Source organism: Pogoniulus pusillus, chromosome 30, assembly GCF_015220805.1.
Source record: "Pogoniulus pusillus isolate bPogPus1 chromosome 30, bPogPus1.pri, whole genome shotgun sequence".
Lineage (NCBI taxonomy): Eukaryota > Metazoa > Chordata > Aves > Piciformes > Lybiidae > Pogoniulus > Pogoniulus pusillus.
Window position 1 is genome coordinate 17,285,947 of NC_087293.1, and position 17,134 is coordinate 17,303,080.

General features: G+C 46.9%; 1 protein-coding gene and 1 long non-coding RNA gene across 3 annotated transcripts in view; both read right to left on the minus strand.

Annotated features, from left to right (window-relative positions):
- Positions 1-19: 19 nt before the first annotated feature.
- LOC135188646 (uncharacterized) lies at positions 20-3,164 on the minus strand. The gene is made up of 3 exons (XR_010307771.1): positions 3,083-3,164; positions 1,983-2,040; positions 20-51 (listed from the first exon to the last, which is right to left on the minus strand). It is a non-coding gene; the product is annotated as an uncharacterized LOC135188646 (long non-coding RNA).
- A 1,314-nt stretch (positions 3,165-4,478) lies between these two features.
- SPECC1L (sperm antigen with calponin homology and coiled-coil domains 1 like) overlaps positions 4,479-17,134 on the minus strand; it is a 65,115-nt gene continuing 52,459 nt past the window's right edge. For both annotated transcript variants that reach the window (XM_064168124.1, XM_064168125.1), the window contains exons 14-16: positions 12,936-13,052; positions 12,019-12,078; positions 4,479-9,946 (exon numbers count right to left, since the gene is read on the minus strand). In XM_064168124.1, coding sequence (XP_064024194.1) covers positions 9,857-9,946; positions 12,019-12,078; positions 12,936-13,052 — 267 coding nt within the window. In that variant the 3' untranslated portion in view covers positions 4,479-9,856. The remainder of the gene's footprint in view (positions 9,947-12,018; positions 12,079-12,935; positions 13,053-17,134) is intronic.

Genomic DNA, 17,134 nt, shown 5'->3' on the forward strand with positions numbered 1-17,134 from the left:
GCCACAGGGCCCTGCAGAGCCCAGCACGATGCTCCTGACACAATGGGAGTCCTGCGGGGAGAAAAGAAAAAGTCATTTTCCTCAGGAAGTTACAGAAAAGGCTGCAGTCATCTACCACACCCCAGCATGCAGTGACTTGAGGAGCCACATCTACTGAGAGAAAAAGCTGTGCTGGGAGTCTGTGAGACATGGAGAAGCCTCCTGCACACATGCTGCAATACTGGTATATTTAGAAGCACTGCTGCCCACGGGAGGCCTGGCACAGCTTTATCAAAAGCACTGCCAGCAGGATTCAGGCAGCACTCCTGTGATGGCCTCACTTATGCCCTGCACCACCGGCAGCGTTTGCCCACTCCTAGTCCATGTTCCACAAGATGTGGTTTGCAGCTGTGCCTGAACGAGAGGGGCCGCAGCAATTAGCTGCCTGCCAGCACCTGCTGCATCTGTTCAGTACTGCTCCTCTCAGGGCAGTGTTGGCTATACTGTAGGGGCTGGCTCTCATCTTTGGCCCAAACAGACTCTCTCACAGTGCAATCAGTGAAAGCTGGGACCCAAAATACTCCCAAGGAGCAGGCTTGCAGTTTCTAAATATGATTCTGTTTCTGAATACATCACAAGGTCAGTCCTTCAGTAAGCTGGTCTCTTCCGACCAGCCTACCCTCAACACATTGTCTTACAACTTTCCTGAGCCACAGATGCTGATCAATATGATTTTGAGGGACCCCAGAAATCCTTCATTGGATATTTCTTTTCCCAGACAGAACTTTTCGTGGAGCTAATTACTTTTAAGATGCTTGCTGCAGGCAATGTCGGCTTTAAGTGAGCAAGGCGCAGAAGATGCGAAGCAAATGCCCAAGTGCTTTCCCAGGCCTGGCTGATAATGGCACCCCAACCAGCCTCTAATGGTTCCTACAAATTACTTTTTTCCCTCCCCTTAAAAGCATTCTCACACCACTACCAAGACCGCCAAACCACTGATCCCTTCCCTCACCAGCCACTCCAGGCTGGAGCTGTCCCTGTTGCCACCTACTGATTTGCTCTGTGCAGCTGGGAATTCTGCAGTGTTTCAAGATGTCCAGGATCAGTGTCAACACCTCCCAGAGTGGCTGAGCCAGATCCCCTCTTCCTTTCTGCTGCCCATTTCTCACCCCTGCCCGAGTGCTGGCAGAGAGCAGCTGCTGAGCGGCCGGGTGGGTGCGCTCACTCCCGTCCTGCAGCACAGGCTGAACCCAGCTGATGCCCTTCTTCTGAACCGTGGCATGCACTGGCTTGCTATGATTTTATGCTCTTCTCCCTCTCAAGTACCCAGACTGACTTCAGATCACCTTTCTCCTTTTTGCATATTCACTGTGGGTTGCCCTTACCTGCAGACACTTCTGCTTCTGCCCCCTTATCAGCAGCCAGGGACGACAGCAAATGGGCAGCCAGGAGCACAGCAGCTGCTGTGGGCTTGTCTTGTGCTCACGTGTGGAGGGGCAGCAGTGCTGCACAGTGCTAACTTTCATTGTCTTCTTAGCTACACAGAAAAACCAGCATTACTATGACTGCTGTGGCTGGATACACTTGGAAAAGGGATCACATGAAGGCTGAAACTACCAGAAAACAACCCAGCTTCCAGCAGCCAGGAGAAGGTACTGCCACACACTTGGAGCTGGCTGCTGGCTCAGGCTGTGAGCTGAAAGCAATCCAGGACTGCAAGAAACAAGGTTCTCTGATTCCCCTGTGTACAGCCAAGAAGGGCTTTTTCATTCCTGAAAAGCAGAGCTGCTGCAGCAGCCTGGGTACTATCCCCTAGCTGAACAAGCCAAACTCCTGCATTTTGGGCAGCTGGGAAGTAGCAATAGGAGACTATTTCCACTTCTCAGGCTTAGCTCAACTAGTAAACACTACAAAGACTCTGTGGAATACAGGATGAAAAGCTTCCTTCAGAAAGATAACAGCAAAGTAAATCACAGTTGAGTTTCATCTGTTATGGTACCCACCCTTCTCTTTGATGAGACAGCATTGGCCACAGTCTGCTTGGGCACCTCAGTGATTCCACTGTGAACAAAACACCAGATCAGCAGCAAGATAGAGGAAAATCATATTTACACCCTGAGGCTCCTGTGTGAGGGACCAAAAACCATCATCAGTTTGTCCTGAACAGAATCTGCACAAAGTAACCCGCTGGGGTTTTTGTAGAAAAACTACTTCTGTCTTTAAGAGCTTGTTTACCAGTTCTGAGCTCTTCTCCATCATCAGACTTTGCTTTCTAAACAGAGGCAATCTTCACTTTGCAAAGCAGCACCAAACAGAGCCCTGCACTAGCACACGAACCTGAGGCTGTTGCACAGGACACTTCAAATGCTGTGTGCTGGCTTGTGCATAGTCCTGCTGCTGCAAGCACTGCCCCAGCTCCTTGAAGGCAGGGACAGGCACTTGTGTCAGTCAGAGAGAAGGCTTAGCTGGAGGTCTTCTGGGAACACTGGCAACTCCTCCACCATGACAGACAGGTGTATAAATAAACCCCCACACGTGCAATTATTTCTCTCACGTTGTTCAGCATTCAATATTCATCAATTTTGAACTCAATGAAACAAAGAACAATAGACAAGAGCAGCTAGCAGCTCCTTTTGGGCATTTCCAGCAGCAAATTTTGCTGGAAGTGCCCATGGCTAACAACTGAGGAAGGACAAATGTCAAAACCCAAAGCCTTCCCACAAACTCCTCCGTTCCAGCATCGGAGATCAGCATTTACCCAGGCTGAAGAGAAAGCAGCTAAAGTTAAGGTGAGGTTCATGCTCACAGTGAAATGCAAATCACATCCCCAAGACTGTTTAATTCTGCCATTTGCACTCAGGTCAGGAACAAAAGAAGGATTTTCAGGGATTTCACGTCAGGAGCTGGCCCAGTCTCCACATAAGGCACTGCCCAAGCAGACTTCTCTCTGTTCAGCAGGACAGACTGGGAGATGCAGTTCAATCTAAATTTAAGCACTTTCTGTAGACTATGAATAGAAGCAAAACTGGTAGCATGAATCATCACGTGGGAGCTGCAGAGCAACAGCTATTTACTTGGTATAATAATCATGTAAAGAAGTTACCTCTCTGCAGTAAGTGAACTGTTGGGGTTGCAAGGCCCAGCAGAAGTCAGATGCTGCTTCTTCACTGAGGCTGCTCTTGTTTTAGTCTGAAGGAGCAACGAGAGGACAGGAGACACACTGCGCACAACACAACTGTGAGACACAAAGTAGCTACGGACCCTGCTGCCCACCACTCCCTGCTGGGAATGCTGCTGCAAAATGATGGAGCTTCATAGGTTTACAAAGCTAAACTGGTGTCTGAGCAACCTGTTCCAATGCCTGTAGGACACCTGCACCATTGGCTACCAGGAAAACCCTGACATGCCCTCACCTTTCTGCCCTGCTGGGCTGACAGTCCAGATGGACTGTTTTGTCAGCCCTGCTTTCCTAGGGAAAGATTTTTCAGCAGGATTAAAAACATAACAGCTCCTATACTGCAAACCCTCCTGGTGCTCAGCAGCCCTCAGGATCAAGCCCTGCAGCGTTGTGGCTTTGCTGCAGTGGATGGACTGTGAGCACGGCCCCCCAGGGACAGGCAGAGTTAACTCAGCACAGTGGCACTTTGGGGCTCTGGGGATATTTATTTTTGAAAAATATGATACTGTCAACAGCTTAGTGAAGTTGTCTCCAGACTGTTATGTCTCCTGCTCAAGTTTCTTTCATTTTTAAGAGCTTAACTTTTAGGCTTCTGGCTTGGAAGAAAAAGCCTAAAATGGTTTAAGAAAAGGAGGGATAAACAAGGGCAGAAGCTCTGTGCAGCACTGGGAGAAGCACAAATACTTCCTTGCACTACATCATCAATGAAAATGCTCAGCAGTAAAAAACACTGTGATAAGACACTACTGCTGTGTTCAACTCTATTTTCATACTGAGATTAAGGAGGTTCCAAAGAACTGAAAATCCTGAAGGGCACAGAACCGCTAAGAAAGTCCACTCCAGATCTGTCACAGAGACAACTTCAGCTCTGCAAGTCATGGGGATGCAGAGGGCAAGGGCAGATGGGAAGACTGGTGAAAGCCTTACCTTGGATTAGGGTTGGTGGCACCAGTCCCTACTTTCCTGTTTAAATTCTGTCATGGGCTGAGCTGAATCTGTTGCTGCTACTCAATCCCATGCTGCCCTCGTGCCAGCTACAAGACAGAAGTGCAGGCTGCAACAGGAGGTTCCATGGGAAAAGAAGGAAAAACTTTTTCACTGTGAGGGTAGCAGAGCCCTGGAACAGGTTGCTAGAGAGGTTGTGGAGTCTCTTTCTCTGGAGACACTCAGAACCCACCTGGATATGTTCCTGTGTGACCTGCTTTAGATGATCCTGCTCTGTCAGAGGGGTTGGACTGGATTATCTCTGGAGGTCCTTTCCAGCCCCTAACCTCCTGTGGCTCACTCTTGCAGCGCCTTCGTTCAAGAAAACACAAACACATTTTGCTATCTGCAATCTTTATTTCATGAATAAGAAGAAAACATGGCAACATTGGCAAATTGAAGGCATACATACTAAATACTCATACAGAATACATTATGGAGAAAGTAAATGCCCAGATCTTTAGTGGTCCTTGCAACTAAAAGCATATTGGTCCTCCAAAAAGTTTAGCTTAAAATATGCTTGCTGACCTTTCAAGTCCCAGTGAGGAACAGCTTTTGCCTTTCCACTCAGAAACAGGTGAAATACAATTGGAGCAGACCTAAACATTTTTCTCAAACCTGTATTTCTTAGCTCTAACCAGAAGCAAAATATTTTCTCCCTCCTTACCTTTTCAACATATACAGCAAGTGCTCAGGAGAGGAGCACCTCTGGAAGCGCCTGGTGGCACTGAGAGCCTGCCGATGAGCACATCTGGGTGCACACAGGATGTGTGCAAAGACTCTCTGTACAGGGCAGACATCCACACAGGCCAATGGGTGTGTGCAAACCACCCGAAAGGCGTCTGGAAAAGGAAAGTACCTGTTGTCTAGAACAAGAATCACTCAGCCCAGCCAGATGCTGGCAGGTCAGTCCAGCAGTTGTGTTTCAAGGGACCATAAACCCAATACATATCAGAAAAGCAGGATGGATGAGAAAAGCTTTTAAGAATGAGTGGTTTCTACATCACCTCTAAATGCCATGGAAAATAAGCTTTAAATAAGCTCTTTAGAAGGTACTATTACTGGCTGCAGTGTCATCTCAAACAAGGTTAGGTTAGTCCTCAGCCAGAATGGTGCTCTGAAGTCAGACAAAGATCCATACAAGTCTGCTCTTCACTGGAGTCCAAAACTCCTCACACTGTTGTGTCAGTTCTGCCTCACACCAGAACTGAAAGCACCCTCATCCGAGAGCTGGAGGGTGGCAATTAATGCCCTTCTGACTTTGATCTGGAAAGCTGCCCAGCCTTAAATGGGCTCACTGATCTATTTCAGCTGCACTGAACAACTCAAATCATTACTGACCTAAAGTGATCTAACAGTCTGAAGGCTAACCAGTCTAATGCTCTACTTAGTAGTGTTTATACTTTCTCTCCATTAGATAATATACAGAAAAAAAAAATCTGCTCAACCCCCCCTTCAGATCTGTATAAAAAGTGCTACTCAGAGAGTAAAATTTCCTTGCACTAGTGTAAACCCAAACGGTTCTGAAATGTTGAGAGCCACAAGGATGAATTACTCGAGCATCTTACATGTACTTGTGTCCTCTTTACTGAGCTCATTCCCAAGTAATCATCCCAATTAACATATGCAATCATTGGAAACCTGGAAACACCTCCAGAGATTTCAACAATGGAACAAACAAAAGGCAGAGCCTCTTCCTCCCCATGTGCTGAACTAGCGTTCAGAACCAGAGCAGGACTAGTCCCTTACTGCAAACGCAGCCCACTGTCAAGACAGGCCAGGTCTCCAACTGTGCAACCAGGACTGCCAATGGCTCCTCTGCATCAGGAAATGTCCACTGGGCTTCCTAACTACCATATAAATAAACTAGTTACATGCAGTTAAAACAATCTCTATGTCACTAGAATGAAGATGCATGGAGTACATTGCCGTGCTGAGGCAGAGCAGGTTTGCAGGCCTGACCTCCCCCAACACTTGTTCATATTCTAGAACTCTATGTAAAATACAAAAGCCATAGAAAAGTGCAACAAAACTAGCTCCAGGACATCTTCCTTTCCATTTCCATAAATACAATCTCATCAAAACATGGAACAGAAGCATGCTTCCCAGGGGAGAACAAACGTGCCACACCTGGGCTCCAAGTAAGGGCTTTGGCTACAGTGAAACCCCCTGAAGACAGGAGCCACTGACTCCACTGCTGTGCACCCACGAGCCCTGCTGCAGCTGGCAGCAACTTTACCTGCAACTCTGTGGCAGGCAGCAGCCTAAGGGGAAGGAATATTCCAGGCAAAAGCTAATGTCAGTTGGAAGGAAGTCATCTGTTGGAGGGTCTGGGGAGGTTTCAGTGTGAGGAACCAATTCCATCAGCACAGAACGAATTCGCTTAGGCAGGCCAGGACAGTAGCCTTGTCAAATTGAGTTCAAGTGTATTGCATCCCCAAAACTGGCAAGCACAAATAGCTAAGGAAGAAAAGACACTGCTCTGGAGCCCCTGGCAGAAACCAGAGCTGTCCAAGCCTGGGTGTTTGCTGTTAGTCAGCATTAATTACCAGAAGCACACTTGCTGCATGTCTCAGATCCTGAACGCCTTGGCTTTGACAGCCACAGAGTGCATGACACAGAAACTGAAAGCAGAGAATACAACAGAGCAAACTTAGACAAAGGACATGTTTCAGTGAAGAGGACTCAGAAAATGACACAGCTGTGTCTGCATCCAGATGTTCAACAGCTCCCTTCTGTTGCCCACCTCCCTCTCAGCTGGCAATGTGTAGCCCTGATATACTACAGCACAGGAACTTGCAAGGCACATCTTAAAATGCAATAATAGAAATGGATGACAAACATTTATCCTATTTTTTTAGTACATTCAGAAGTATTTTCTGGATTAAAAAGAAAGTAAATGGGCATAATCTCGCACTTCAGCTGTACAAACCCAGGCTATCTCAGGCTAACTTAGGAGCAGGAACCAAACACAAAACTATCGTCCACATCCAGAAGGGCTACAGCTACTCTGTCTCTTGAAAATCTGGATGTGGTTGGAAGCTGCAGAAACACCACGTTGTGGAGTGCAGCCAGCAGTCATGTTTGGGTACATCTTCCACTCAGCCAGCTGTACAGCACCTTAGATGTAAAGGCTCAGATATGTCATTAGATAAAAATGCTCTTCAGGAAGCCAAATAGTCCTTCGCAGACAGGAATTCAGCAGAGGTTCATCAGGCAGGTGACACCAAGTGGAAGTTTACAGAGCTCCAACAAGATCACTTTTGTCACAACTTGTTTCTCTCTCTCTCTGAAGCTCAGCAGTTCATATTTTTAATAGGAAGGCCTGGAAGCTGCCATGTCCCCATTCCCAAATGGTTAGACTGTTGGTGCTACTTCAGCCAAGGCTAATACAACTGCCCAAGTAAATGAAGTTGCCCATTAGCAAGAATGGCCTCACCAAAACAGGGCAGGAGGCAGCTCAGACCAAGAAATGCTAGAGAAGTATTTTCTGAATATCTAAGGCAATGAATAAGACAATTACAGATGAGGACATCTGTTCAGAGGGAGAATAGAAGGGTTTGAAACAGAAACTGGCAAACCCTGGGACTGGGAAGGAGCTGGAGAGCGAGGCAGCAGTGATGTGTTTCCAGTAAGCCTGCTCTTGCTGGAACTCACTGGAAGAAATGAAGTAAGAAATACACAGGAGAGGAAATAATACTTCAGACTTCCACTAAAATCTGTCAGTGAAGGTTTTTCACTTGACCTCTCTCTTGCAGTAATTGCCTTTAGATTACATGGGCTCTTCAAATGCACCAATTAATGATCTGAGAGTATTAACCACTCTTAGGATCCTAAAGAACAGGACACTGCTGCTCTGAAACTTCTCCCAAGGCCTCCAGCATGAAGCAGTTGCTTTGCAGACCTCTAGTTCCCACAGGCACATATCAGTGTAAGAGTGCATCTGAACACAATGTTAGCTGCTAGGGACATGCTGAATGATTGCTCTTCATATGGGCTATGTTCTTCAGATGACAGGGTTAGGATTTGGCAATAACTTGGAGTGAAATCTGTGCTTTTACACCACAGTAAAGTTTCACAGATGCCGAGCAGGACTGCACTCACTGAGTTAACATCTGTGACATTCAAACTGCCCTTAACAGTTATGAGAGCACCATAGGAATGGCAGATTCACTTTCTTTGTAAGAGGGTTAGTGTGTTGGAAGAGTGTGTGCTTATAAATAGCAGCTGCTACAGAGCTCACTTCTAAAGTAGGCTTCTGCTTAATATTAATGAGAGATGTTCATCTCTGATAAGTATGCAGAACAATCAGAGGCAGAAGCAATGACAGAGCAAAGTCTTCCCTCGATCTGACAAACAAGATTACAGCACACAGAGTATGACAAATGGCTATGGAGAGCCCTGTGAGCCATGGGCACTCTCCACAAGGCCCTGCAGTGCCAGCATGTGCCACTCCAATGATCACTAAGGCACTTACTTCAACTCTTTTGCCCCAGAGCTGTCACATGAACTCAGGTACACACCAGGAGAGCAGAAGCTGAGCAGGCTACAAAGTTCACGGCTCTGTCTTTGTGCGACTGAGTGGTTTCCACACCACGCTCAGGACTCCTGGGCGTTCGCACATGACATCGGTTCCTCCAGAACTGCCGCCAGAGGACACCTCACCTTCTGTCAGTGGGATCAGGATGTGCAAGAGCATTCAAAACCACACAGAACACATGGCAAAGATGGAATTTGAGACAAACTACTTCATTGTTACATCTTAGTGACAGTATCTTCTCTGCAGAGGCAATCCTATCCCAGATCCAAAATTCTGCCACAGAAATCCATGCTGCAGGCTTGTATTGCTTTGAAGCCTGGGGTAGCTGTGTGCTGCACAGGCAAAGGAGGAAGAGGGGAAAGGAGCAGCCAGAGAGGGGCTGATTACCTATTCCTTTGTTGCAATGGAAGCACAGGGAGTATGGACAGATTCCTTGAAGTACAGCACACCCTGGAAAGCAGGAGCTGTGTGTGCTAGTCACTACAATCTGTAAGATAAGGTTGGAAGCCACATCAGTGTGACAGAGGTAGGCTCAAAACGAAGCTTTAGAATGACAAGTTCTTCTGTTGCAAACTTTCCGAGGTATCGAGAGTGCTTCTGCGCTCCTGCTGCTACGGAACAAAAGCTTCTTCTCCTTGTTTTCCTAGAATATTGTGCACATGTGAGAGGGAAATAGCTGTGAAGGCAGTAACTAAATTGCCATGAAGGACTCTACTGTATCAGGGTGCCACAGGCAGAACACTCAGACTCTGTGGTATCCAGATGCTACAGGAAGTTGAGTGATACGATGTTAGGCGTTGCCTTCTTGCAGCTCAGCTGTACATTCAGTGTCCCACAGAGGACCCATCCATCTCACTCTCCTAGGAAAGAAAGCTTCAGGGAGTCTGTCTGGCAAGGCAGCACAGAAGTAGTCCAGGCTCTTTAGACTACTTAATCTGAATAGCTTAATAACTTGGGTTATTCTGAGCACTATGGCAATGAGTTCTTGCTCTACACAGTGCTCTCCAGGCTTAGTAGCTGAAGCAATCCGAGGCAATCCAGGATAGTGTCACTGGAGTTTGAGGGGATTCAAATGTTGCCAGTTTTCAGTGAAATGGGGATTGGTGTTTCAGGAAGATTTCCATCTGGTAGCTCATGCTGGTTCTATCCCACGGATCTGCTGAGTTTTGGGGGTTTCAGGTCTCAAAGTACTTGTAAATGGCTGTAACATACAGCATGACATTCTGCCAGTCGGGACGCTCCGTTCGCACCATCTCATTGATGTCCTGCCACAGAACACAGATTGATCAGAATCAGGAGTGACAACCTCGTGATGAGCAAAGCAGCAGTGCCCCCACAGCCTCCTGGGCATGGCCAGCCTGTAAAGCAGTCACAGCATGAAGCACTGATGCAGAGAGCTCTGCTTTCTCCCATGGACTTCTCTGCAAACAGCTATGAACAGCGCTCCTGCAGACGGTTCTGCTGACTCAAGACTGCAAGATCTACTGCTGGCTGTGCTTGGGTTGTTCATCACTCAGTACAACCAAGGCAGCAGCCAGGACTTTGCTCACATAGCCCCACACCAGCCTCACGAGCCAAGGCAATCTACTCAGGAACTGTGAGTCAGAGAATCAAGGCCCAGATACTGACTGAAGCTGAAGTTCAAAATTCCTAGCAGGGTAAGAGCCAACCATCAGTAAATAATTGAATCTCCTTTTACAGCAGACTTCCTGAACTCCAGGACATTTCACGGGGAGTTCTGAAGAGGCAAGGAAGAGGGAAGCTGGGTGTTGCTGGCCTGGCTGTATGTGAGACACAAAGCCAGCAGTCTGCGTCTGCAGGCCAGCTCACAGCGCTGCAGTGCCAGTGCACCGGCTTGGCAAACACACACTCTGAGCTGCCCTTTCCAGCACGTGCACAAAGATCAGCATCATTTTTGTTTACTCTAAGGGCCCATTCTGTAAGCTCTGGGTCCAGGAGACTCCAGAACTAAAAAGAAAACAGTTTGTTGTTTTGGTTTTATTCCCAATTTTCCACATGCAAGCAGCTAAGCACTCTCCTGCTGAGGGAACAAGTCACCTCCCTTTACGTTACCAATGCTGTACACAGAGTGCTTTTCACACCCTCCTTCACCCATGTAACATGGGCAAGGAAAAGAATCTGGTCATACACATCACACACACTGCAAATGGAGGCCTGTAAACAGATAACAAATCCCTCAGATAGAGAGGACCTGGCTTAGATTTAATTCCATTCTGCTTGCCATTTCAGAGCAGCTGTCAGTCAGTCCCTAACAAAAAGAAAGGACAGACAGCAACAGCTCAGACCCAGGCTGAACTCTGTAAAATGACCGCAGTTATTTTCCACAACCCAGCTCTGACATCAGCACTTGCTAAGAAACTTCCACCTTGCAAGCCCAACAGTTACGCTGCCATTGTCAGCAAATACAATGCTGGGGAGGCAAAAGCAGTGATAAGGATCAAGGAAAATGTTCCTCTTAAAGGGTCTGACTTTGCTCTGTTAGCAGCTGCTAACTGTGGCAGCCCTGTCCAAATTCAGGTTACAAAAATATCATTTCGGTATCATTTTTGATACTGGCAATCTCAGCTGAGCCTTGGCTTGGAAGGGTTTGGGATACTCTCAAAGCCATACCCTCAGAAATCTCCCCTTTCCTAGCCAATACTGTACCATGGCTAAAATTTGCCTAACAAAGCTAATTACAACCAAGAATTGCAAACCAACCCTTACAATTATTAGAATGATGACAGAGCAGAAGTCTAAACTTAACAGGAAATCCTGCCCCTCATGTTCCACTGAGAAAAGAACAAATTCCACAGCTTGGTTTGTGCCTTCAGAACTCCAGAACCAAAGCATTTCAGAGTAGGTCGGGCAGGAATGAAGGAATTCTCGAAGAGTCTCTCACGTGATTTTCAAACAAATTCGTTGCCTTCATTGTTGTTATTTCCTCTGATACTGTTCTGTCAGTGCAGGGGGGTTGGACTAGAAGGTCTTTAAAGGTCCCTTCCAGCCCAAAGCATTCCATGACGTTCAGTGACTCCTCGTTTTGTACCTTCAGAGTTTATCTGCTATCACACTGCTGCCTTTGCTGCAGCTGCTGGACTGCAGCTCTGTACCTCAGTCACTCTTTCATGCTAAAAACACGATGAGTGGGTTTACTAAACAAAGTCACTAAAGCAGAAAGTATCTTTTTCAGTCAAGTACGATAGAGGAGCTTTAGCTGAGCTCATCTATTGCTGTTTTTAAGCACAAGGCATGAAAACCTTTCAGAAGTACGAATCAGAATAATGAGACTTTCAGAAATGGGCTCTGACTCGCTCAGTGTGCATTGCAAACTTACCAGAGTAGATTTGATGCCAACACTCTCAGCTGCCTGAAAAGCCAAGGTGAAGTTTCTTCTCTGCATGAGACAGATGACACGTTAGAAGCCTAGGAAATGCTCCTTCAGCCACAATTAAGCAGTGCGAGGAATGCTCACAGCAATGCTGCTGCCCTCGCTTCAAATGGAGACTAGCTGTGATTACAGCAATTCAAAGAGCCATAGGAAGGAGCATGTCTCAACATCATCCATCTTGAATTCCTCATTCAAAAAACACTGCCACTGAAGAGTGACTGAGCTATGCAATGCTAAGGAGCAGATTCTTTATTCTTTGAAAAGCATGCAGGACAAAAATCTCTCTGTGGCTTAATGAAGCACTTGACTTCTTTAGGACGCATCATAATTAACACTACAGCTGCAGGTAACACACCAGGAGGTACTAACAGGAGCACAGCAGAATACACACAGACTACTCTGCAGCACTGACAGCATCTAGTTTACCTTTCCTTGATTGCTATCACTTGAGGGGAATATCACAGTCATTTATCAGTATGAGAAAGTAGGCTGAAACAATATCCTTATGAGTTTGAAAGAGATGAACAAAACATGTCAAAATACAGATCTGATGGGTTACAAACCTTTGTTTTAACCCCAACTGAAAACACTTCCCAACTTTTTAGGTTAAATCAAATGCCTCAGGTTTAATTAAATGCTGTTGTTTCTCTTTTGTTCCCTTGTATTTGTTCCCAAGCTGCAGTTAACTCAATGAGCTCATCATATTAAAAGGCCATAACAAAAACAGCAAGGAGGCAGCCTGATGTGTTTCAATTCTGACTGGCAGTGATATATTAGTTCGTTTAGAGCTCCAATTTGTACACCCTTCCCTATTAACTTCATTCAGTATTGTGGTCCCAGGAACAGGATTTTGAGTGCCTTACCTTGTCCTGACTGTTTAGTTCTTGGTAGGGAATATGGGCTGGGAGGTAAGTGTGCAGCACTGCACAGAAAGCCAAGCCATCATTCCAGCTGCTGCTGAAGTTTGTTATGTCGATGTTCTTGAGGGGAAAAAAAATAAAGAAAGAATATTAAAATCACCAAGAATTAGCTGTGCCAGTCAGCCAGGGCTCATGGGGCTCTGGTGGCTTTGTTGTGTTTTGGGTTGTTTTTTGGGTTGTGAGAGACCTCGAGCACAAGCCCTACAAGGAGAGGCTGAGGGAGCTGGGATTGGTTAGCCTGGAGAAGAGGAGGCTCAGGGGTGACCTTATTGCTGTCTACAACTACCTGAGGGGTGGTTGTGGCCAGGGGGAGGTTGCTCTCTTCTCTCAGGTGGCCAGCACCAGAACGAGAGGACACAGCCTCAGGCTGTGCCAGGGGAAATTTAGGCTCGAGGTGACGAGAAAGTTCTTCCCTGAGAGAGTCATTGGACACTGGAATGGGCTGCCCGGGGAGGTGGAGGAGTCGCCATCCCTGGAGTTGTTCAAGGCAAGGTTGGACGTGGCACTTGGTGCCATGGTCTAGCCTTGAGCTCTGTGGTAAAGGGTTGGACTTGATGATCTGTGAGGTCTCTTCCAACCCTGATGATACTGTGAAATAGCTTTGAAGACATCAGCAGAGAAAGTGAGCAGCCTAATAGCAAAGATCTGTGGTGAGAAACTAAAGCACACTCCTGCAGATACCAACAGAAGATGTCATAAGAAAGTCACATATTCCAGTTTAATTCCAGGTAATATCCAGCTCCCTCTGCCTCTCCAAAAATGTGAAGTTGGTGTGTTTAAAGCTGCAAAATGATGTGCTAGAGGTTTGGTCCAACTGTACACACCAAGACAGTAAAGCAAATGAGTTAGAGACAAAAGCCCAGAGTCCTCGGGCCAGTATCTCCATTCCTGCACTGCTCTGACTGCATTCATCTGCGGACAGAATTCCTGGTCAGGACAAGTATTTGCTCTTCTAAACAAACCATTTCTACACAGAAGCTTAGGCAAACAAAATCTCCACCAAAACTGGAACTGACTTTGGAACTGAAGATGTTCCAAGAGAGTTAATACTGACGGTGGCAGGGAATCGTTATCTTTGGGACTGAAACTGAAATTGGAACCTGCAGGCTTGCCCTGTTGATCTCTGAGTTCCAGTAGGAAGCTCAGTGGCACTGGTAAATGCATCTCCTGAGACTGTACACATTACTGTAACAAGAGTCAGCCCGGGCCAGAAGAGCTAGGAACAAGATGCCTCAGTGACCTCTGGAGTTACTGTAGACTTGGCTGTTGGCAGTCAAACAATGGCAAAGAGGCCAAGTGGACAGCAGTGAATTTAAACCCTAATCAAGAAACAACCAGCAACAATCACCCACAGTTTATCTTTTAGACCTTTATGAAGAAACAGAAATGTGCTTTAATATCCAACTCACTTAACTGAGCTTAAGCAGAAGCTAACCAAGTCCCCTACCCATCTTCTAGAAGATGTTGGTGCAGCAGAACCATCACCTCCAGCTACAGAACTGCAGAAACATCATCACACCTTTCACTTGGCAGCTATTTAGTAGCCATCCCCTTGCTCTGACAGGGCACTGAAGTTGTCCTCATGCTGCAAACTCCAGTCAGAACCAGTGGTACTGGGTGCCAGCAGCTGGGAACCAAGGCAGCTGGACTCCTTGTCAAGGCAGTGCTTTGCATTACAAACGAAATCTAACTGCAGCCCCCTCTGACAGAGGAAGAAAAGCCACAACTGAAGGCAGCTTCTCGAAGAATGCGAGGGAAATCTCCATTTCCTGCTCAGCTCCAGCACCCTCCTACAAAGCCCACCCAGCGCAGGTCCGAGCCCTGGCGCTGCAGGGCTACGTGCTGGGGCTCACAGTGCCAGGGCAGCGGTGGGAGCCTCGCCTGCCGCCCGCTGCCTGCCTGCCAACGGAAACGGCATTGTTGGAGACCCCCAGTCTGTGGGAATGTGCTCTTCACACAGCTTCCTCAAGCCACAGGGCTGGGAAAACTGAAAAGCAAGAGAAAAAAAAAGAGGAGGCAGCAAAAATGAAGCTCTCTCCCCCCTCTCCCTCAAAAGAGGCAGGATGTTACTAGAGGCAAACAAATGCAAGGCACAGTATGAGGCTTTGGGGAAAAGCATAGAATCATAGAATGGATTAGGCTGGAAGGGACCTCAAATCTCAGCCAGTTCCAACCCCCTGCCATGGGCAGGGACACCTGCCACTAGAACAAGTCGCTCAAGGCCTCATCCAGCCTGGCCTTGAACACCTCCAGGGAGGTTGTGGAGCACAGAATCACCCAGTGTGATCTTTCATCTGGCCAACCTGTGCCAGTGTCTCACCACCCTCACTCTAAAGAACCCCTTCCTAACATCCAGTTTCAATCTCCCCTCTGCCAGTTCAAGCCCATTCCTCCTCCTCCTGTCATTATGAGGATTTCCTACTTGTGTGGTTACAAAGGCATTTCTTGAGAGGTTCTTTCCCCACTGAAGGTACCGGCACCACCTCCATGCCAGTAAGATGGATCAAGGCAGAGAGTGAGGCTTTTTCATGTCCCACTCCTCGATGGCAAGCTAGGTACTAAAATGTGAGCAGTCATCTTTCCTCTGCTACACAACCTGCTGAGGGATCAAAACTCAGTCCTGCTTCTCATCCCTTGGCTGAAGTATTCTCCCTCCTTGCCCAGGATGACAGTGATGTGGGCAGGGGAGGAGGCTGCCAGCTGGCACTGTCACAGTTCAGTTACAGACATACATGCACAGAGCCAAACTATCAAAATATCCCCTCCCAGTGCAAGGACTGAGAAGCATGAGCATGTTCCCAAGTCTCAGGACTACAAGGAGAGCTAGGACATGCCTTACTTAGTCAATGAGGAGTGCTGAGTAACAGCTCTCACACAGCAGCTGCCAGGCTAGTGACAGTGCTGGATGTAGCTCCACCAAGTACCTGCTGAGCTGTGTTACTACCACACAAGCTCTACCACAGCTCAGGGGACCACTAAAGCCAGTCACCAGCCACTGCACAAATCAAGCTTGACAGTAGCTTGTCTCACAGGGTCTTTTTGCTCTGCCAGGTGGCTCCACACATTTCAGAGGAAGCACAGCAGCATTTATTTGAACACCTCAGACTTTGAGCCTAAACACCACCATCACTGAAGCCCGCATGAAACCTCCTTCAGAGGGAGAAAACCCAGAAGTGCTCGTCTCCAGAATCCAGAGCCCCTTTCATAGCTCTGTAAGGATGCTCTCTCACCCCAACACATGAGCAAGGAGAACAGGAGAAAGTTGTGCTGAGAATGGTTAAGTGGAAGTCACCTTCCTGCAAAAATGACAGCTGCACAAACAAAGCCTTTCAATATTAGCAGCACCCACGGAACGCTGAATTTTGTACATACACACTACCCCAAAGGGCCACTTCACCAAGGTCCCCCACAGGTTTGGATGGCTCTCACAAGGAGTTCAGAAGACCCTACTTTTCTAAACCTTCCTGGAGGGTCCAGTTTACACTCTTAAGCCAGTAGGCAGAAAACAAACCCATCACCCCAGAAGCTCTGTGTAGCCAGAGAAGCCGAGTTCAACACAGCGGAAGGAAACAATTAAAAGGGACTGGTTTCTGTTTCCAATTGCTGTGAGCATTATGAATTATTATTACTTCTCAGACTAAAAAAGTCTAATATTGGTCAGACACTAAAAAACAAATCCATCAAGTGGACAGGCTGTCATCTGAACTGAAGATGTAACTCTTTCTGTAAGGCTCTGAGCGCAGCACTGGCACACTGAAACACAGCACAATTTTATTTCCCAAATGCTTTTAACTACTTGTGGTTTCTTGAAAACCTTTGGTCACTATAATGAAATCAATCTTGCATTAAGCTCTTATTTCTCAAGGAGCTGATGGTAAGCAGAGCAGCAGCTTAAATTCTCTGACAGAATTTCTTCTTTGTTACTGCTTTTATTAAGTAATTGGCTCTATTAAGATAATTCTGCTGGAATCTCATCTGGATTTCTTCTTCAAGCCACTGCAGGCCACAAAGTATTAAAGCAATTGAAGGACGCAGTTTGGCATATTGTCAAATGAGGACTAAGCCTTTCCAGAGAGAGGTGAACTAGAACCTTCTCAGCCCTTGTCTATTAATGTTTAATACTTGGGATGGGAGCAAAGTCA